Genomic DNA, 6,024 nt, shown 5'->3' with positions numbered 1-6,024 from the left:
TAGTCCACATTTTATATTTATGAAAAATTACTATTTTGCCCCTAATATTTTAACTTTTCACAATTTAGTCCTTAAGCTCATAAATTGAAATCTAAGCATTTTAATTCCCCATTAAAGCTAACAGGTTTCATTAGGGACCTATATCAACTCATACAAACCATCATTTCATAAATTTAACTTGAACTTTTACTATTTTTACAAACAAGTCCCTAAATGTAATTTTCATAAAAAAATCACTTTACAAAACTTGTTTATTTATCAACAAGGACTTATAATCTATCATTAAACATCAGAATCATACAAAAGCATGCATGGCATAACCTTCAATCTTTAACAATTTTACAAATTGATCCTAGGGCTATCTAGATTAAGCTAAAACGACCTTAAAAACATAGAAATCATTAAAAACGGGAAGAAAAACACTTACCATGCACCAAATTTAAGCTTGGCCGAACAAGCACTCATCCATGGAGGTTTTTATTCTTTAAAATCAGTTAGGCATGCAAAATAAAGATGATACCATTTTTCTTTTCTTTTCTTTTGTTTTAACCTTATATACCTAATTACCAAATTAACCTTTAAAAACTTTAATAATTTCATTAAAACCATACCCATAAACATCCACTATCACTTCAATTGGTCTAATTACCATTCAAGCCCCTTAGATTAAAATTCCATAGCTATTTGGCACCTTTAACTAGAACCCTACTTTTACCCTTTTTTACGATTTAGTCTTTTTCAGTTAATTAATCATGCAAACGTCAAAATTTCTTATCAAAATTTTAATACGATCTTACTAATGTCCCATAGAATTTCTTATCAACTGGATCTTAATAAGGACTTAACTAAAACTAAACAGTAAACACATGTATACAAATAGAAAACAGTCAAGTCCAAAATCCCACAATCCACTACTGGTGTATACTAACAGAAAGATCCATCACAGAAATGTTACCACGAAGAAACATTGATTGGCGGATTCCCCATAATAACTAAGACAAAACATAAAGGCCACAATCCTATACTTCGCCAAAAAATGAATCATTCAACCGAAACATTATAGACCAGCCAGATTAACCAAACAGTCCGTCAATCATGACGCAACAGTCATTACAATTACACTACTGGTGGATAGGGCACAAATCAGCCTTTCCTTGGCTTAACCTAGCTAACTATCCACCCACACAAAACACCAACCAAGACTACGTTGGGGGGAGTGTTACATTATATGTCAAATAGATAGATTCAATCGATTGAATTTAAAAAAAATTTAATTTAATTTTGACATCATAATTTTACATAACGAACCTCAAACAGAAGCACTCGAAAACCTCTCAACAAGCTTTAACATTATTTTTTAACTTTGATCAGCAACCTATTAATATAGTATTGCCCATATATATTACTGAAAAACTTAAATTTGAATTTGAAAAAGAGGTGATGATTTTTATTTTTTGAAATTACAAATAAAAGTTTGAGTCCAACCACAATTATAATTATAAATAATATATGTATTTGAATAATTATATTAAAATTAACTATTAAAAAGCATAACGAAATTGATAATTAAAATAATTTAAACTTAAAACTAAAATAAATTTAAATATAACTCACACATTATAAAATTTGAACTAAAATTAATAAAATTTAAAATAAGAATACATATAATTTATATAAAATGAAACTTAAACGTAAAATTTTAAAGCGAGGTGAAGCTATATGAAATTAAAGAAAGTTTTCATTTGTTCCAACCAAATTCATAATCAATTGTAAAAACATTATAATAATAAGTTGATTTTCATTCTTTTTTCTTGAAAGTGTCATTAGTATAAATATTATATGGTTAAAAGTATAACATATAAATATTTAATCAATTACAAAATAAAATTTGTTAATATAATACATAATAAACAAATAAAATCAGATCAATCAATAAAGAAGTAAATAAAATCTAGGCATAATATATATCTATGAGAAAAGTGTATAGTAATATTTTTTTTTGAATAATCTTATTATAGGTTCTGATCGTATTTACTATTTTTGGCATAATGCTTAAAATTATCCATAATCTCTCTCCAACCCATAAATAGGAGGATAATGCACTTCAACGCACTTGAACCTACTTCCTCTTATATCGACAACAACATCCATACTAGTCGAGCTAAAACTCAATCCGCAATAATTTACTTTATTTTAAAGGCCCTTTATTGATAAAAAGATTAATTTTCATTTCTTGACAGATAACTACCCACTGTTTAATAACAGCAAAATCCAATTACAAAAAGTTGAAAATATAAAGTAGAAAATATTGCCATGCCTACGTGTATGCATTTATCCAACATGTACAAAAGCGACGTTTAATAGAAAAAATAGGGGCGGGGGGATTAAGAACAGTCGAGACATTGGGCTTATAGATTACGTTTGAGTGGACTAATTCCATTCTACTCTAAATTTAAATATTTTTTATATCCATTTTATAATATATAGAAGTTTGTAGTGCATTTTTTAATAATAATATTTTTTAAATAATAATATAAATATTTAATGCAATATTTTAAAAGAATTTAGTGACGTGACATTACATAAATTAAAATTTCATTATAATGTCAGCTAGGGCTGAAGTCATTTAGGAAAAGATATTGAAATAAAAAATACATTGCAAAAAATTATTTATTTGGAAATTTGGAATAAATGGTTCTTCAAGGCTCAAAGAGACAGCCTCAAGTGTCATATTAAAGGTACACCAAAGTGTTGGAGTTTGAAATCTTATATTTTGAATTTTATGATATCTAGGTTTTTCGATGCATGAAGCTAGTATTCCGTATGCATAGCTTCGTTAAATATATTGGCTTTGGTATTTTCTTAATTTATTATTATATTAATTATTTAGAACAAAAGATAAAAATAACATGATTTGAATTCGTGTTAAATAAGTGTTTAATAAAAGCTTAAAACACCGTTTCATACAAATTAAAATAAGTTTAAAATATTTGTTGATAAGTTTTTTTGTAATGTATTAAAATGAATTTAAGGTGGGAAGAGACTATACTAGTTTAGAGTTAAGACAAGCTATCAATTTTATAAAAATTTAAAAATGGTAGAATAATTAATAAGCATTGCGAACTAAAGCATATCACATTCTTAAAAAAACTAAAATTTCAAAAACCATGAAACAAACATAAAAACTACTTTCAATATTTCCAATTGTTAAAATGTCAATCCACCGACTACAATGACATATAACTCTGAAATATAAGCTTTTTTTTTTAAATATTAAAAAATCAATACCTTGAAATTATCGTCCTACTACCCTGAATTTTATGATGGAATTTGCATCTACTTTGGACGAAAATCATTTACCTTCTTTTCTTTCCAAATTATTCTCCTTACCTTATTAGTTGTAGTAGTAAAATATAGGAGTTTTACAGGCCAAAAAAGATTTAATATGATAATATTCCCTTGCATTTGCATGCACCAACAACTCATCATCTTCAAGAGCATTCTAAAGAGAAATATTTGTTTTTATATGATCCTTCAGCATTTGAGGTGGCAAATTCCAAAGCCCTAACTTTTACTTCACCATGCAATTTTAAGACACATATTTTAGTAAATAAGTTTTAACACATGGCGTTTTCACCCTCCTTGTATTCTAGCTGATTCATTACTCCTTCCACGTGTCCACATCTTGGCCTTCCAAATGTCTAATCATAATGATCCATCTTACAGGGTTCCCTATTGCCAGCCTCAACCTATTCTGTCCAAGTAACCATTTTTTTAATATCCAGAAATTAATTTTTTTAAATGAAAATTTAAGAAGGTGATGAAGTTTCTTGAAATAAACGCATCTAATAATAAATATATTTTTATTTATTTAATATTACTTTTGGGTTAGGTTCGGATTGAGGTTCGGTTGAAGACTTTTAAGCCAAAGATAAGCACCTTCGATGCCCCCATCCACCACCCACCACTACAAAGGAACCCCACTTGTTTTCTTTCTTCTTCTCACCCCTTCTTTTTTCCCGAGAAAAATTTTAAAAAGTTTTTCCAAGAAAGTTTCTCCCTTTTTTTTTTTTTCCTCTTCTTCTTTCTCCCAGAACTGGCTCCAAATGATCAATATTGATCAAGAAACAACGGTTAGAGAAATCAAACCAAAAAGCAGAAGAATCATGGTTAGCCCTTCAACCACCTTGTTCAGTTATATATATCTATCTTCCTCTATTATCACTTTCTTTTTCTTGGTTTTATATTAGTATTTGGTTGTAAAAGGATACTGTCATTGAGATGATGGGGATGATATATATTTTTTTTGGGGGGGAGGGGGTATAATTCAGGGAGGAGGTGGTCCAGATTATGATGATGATAAAGAGGAAGTGAAGTGGCCGCCATGGCTGAGACCACTGCTACAAACAAGCTTTTTTGTTCAATGCAAACTCCATGCTGACGCTCATAAGAGTGAATGCAATATGTATTGCTTGGATTGCATGAATGGTGCTCTTTGTTCTCTTTGCCTTGCTTATCACAAAGACCATAGAGCTATTCAGGTACCATAAGTAGTTGGATTTTTTTCCCATTTCTGGGCTATTCATACACATATATTCCATTATCAAGAAGTTATCCTTGTTTGATCATAGGCACAAAATTATATGAATGTACATTGATTTCAGCAATGTCATGTGCCTTTTCTTTGGGTGATTGACAAAAAGGCAACAGGCAATTAATTTGTTTTTTTAATCTCTCTCTTCTTCTTCTTCTTCTTCTTTTCAATAGTCAAAAAAGCTTAAAACTATTTAGAACAACAATAGGACATTGTTGACCAAATTTTTGGTGCTAAAATTTGGGGATGGGTTATTGTTTGATGCAGATAAGGAGATCTTCATACCATGATGTGATAAGGGTTTCTGAGATTCAGAAATTCGTAGACATAACAGGGATTCAAACATACATTATAAACAGTGCGAGGATTGTGTTCTTGAATGAAAGGCCTCAGCCTAGGCCTGGCAAAGGTGTCACCAATACGTGCCAAGTCTGCGAGCGCAGCCTCCTTGATTCCTTCAGCTTCTGTTCTCTTGGTTGCAAGGTAATTCATTCATCTGCATTTACTATAATTCCTCCAATCTTTGGCCCCTTAACATTTTTTATGGTTGTAATTAAACCATTTTAGATTGTTGGGACATCAAAGAACTTCATCAGGAAAAAGAAAATGTGCAAGGAAACAGATGGGTCAGATGCTGAGTCATTGAATGGTGTTAGCAATGGAAGCACAAAGAGCAAAGTACAAAGCTTTAGGCCGTCGACACCGCCGCCAACAGCCGTGAATTACAGGACTGCCAAACGGAGGAAGGGAGTTCCTCATCGAGCTCCAATGGGAGGTCTCATCATAGAATACTAATAATAACAACAATAAAATGAACTTCTATATATAACTTTTACCTCGACTGATATAGCAAGCAATGTCAGCACCTGAGCCTTGTGCCTCAAGAGGCCGGTGTTAGAACGGAAACCACCATACCAATGTCATTATTGTACATAAAAATAAGCAAAAAAAAAAAATCAGAACTGAATTTAAGATATGGGTTTGATATGATAAAGATGAAAGATCAGTAGCTTGATGAGTAGGCGTTTGATACTTTATTTTTTTTTTACTGAACTTTTTTATTGTATTATATGTGGTGTAAAACGTGTATATACAATTATAATTTATATATAGTAGATGGGATGTATTTTATAAAGAGAAATTAAAATGATACTGTGAAAATGAAATTAATGGAGTGATGAATAGACAATTTATAAATATTCTTTTGTTTTATATATATTGTCGCAGTGATGTACTGTGGTGGTGACATTCTTTTCCTACCAAAGTTCTTAAACACTGCCATGAAAATCTTATCAAAAACGCGACCAAAAGGCGCGTAGGCTAAATTCTGGAGCTTTTTGTTGTTGAAGTTGAACCAAAATGGTGTACGAAGTGGAATTTTTCTCTTTTTATTTTGTTCCGAGAGTTTCAACACGTTTTCTCTCCAAACG

General features: G+C 30.4%; 1 protein-coding gene across 2 annotated transcripts; it reads left to right on the top strand.

The window, feature by feature from the left end:
- The first annotated feature begins 3,908 nt into the window (after window positions 1–3,908).
- On the top strand, window positions 3,909–5,806 carry LOC107950531 (protein RGF1 INDUCIBLE TRANSCRIPTION FACTOR 1). Of its 2 annotated transcripts, none has more exons than XM_016885400.2 (4): window positions 3,909–4,169; window positions 4,332–4,541; window positions 4,862–5,077; window positions 5,162–5,806. In XM_016885400.2, the coding sequence occupies exons 1-4, from the start codon at window positions 3,945–3,947 to the stop codon at window positions 5,387–5,389; spliced, it is 879 nt and encodes a 292-aa protein (XP_016740889.2). In that variant the 5' UTR covers window positions 3,909–3,944; the 3' UTR covers window positions 5,390–5,806. The 2 variants fall into 2 exon arrangements, with proteins under 2 accessions (XP_016740889.2, XP_016740890.1); XM_016885401.2 differs by having other exon boundaries at window positions 4,024–4,169; window positions 4,318–4,541.
- Window positions 5,807–6,024: the final 218 nt, after the last annotated feature.

The sequence above is a fragment of the Gossypium hirsutum genome, chromosome D03 (genome assembly GCF_007990345.1).
Source record: "Gossypium hirsutum isolate 1008001.06 chromosome D03, Gossypium_hirsutum_v2.1, whole genome shotgun sequence".
Lineage (NCBI taxonomy): Eukaryota > Viridiplantae > Streptophyta > Magnoliopsida > Malvales > Malvaceae > Gossypium > Gossypium hirsutum.
Note: the sequence above shows the minus strand (reverse complement) of the source record. Positions and strands in the feature narration are given on the sequence as shown.

Bases quoted from the DNA above. Each gene is read 5' to 3' on its own strand.
- LOC107950531 (XM_016885400.2), top strand. From the start codon at position 3,945: ATGCCCCCATCCACCACCCACCACTACAAAGGAACCCCACTTGTTTTC. The intron at 4,170-4,331 runs GTTAGCCCTTCA...GGTATAATTCAG, and splicing joins CAAAAAGCAGAAGAATCATG to GGAGGAGGTGGTCCAGATTA. The intron at 5,078-5,161 runs GTAATTCATTCA...AAACCATTTTAG, and splicing joins TCTGTTCTCTTGGTTGCAAG to ATTGTTGGGACATCAAAGAA.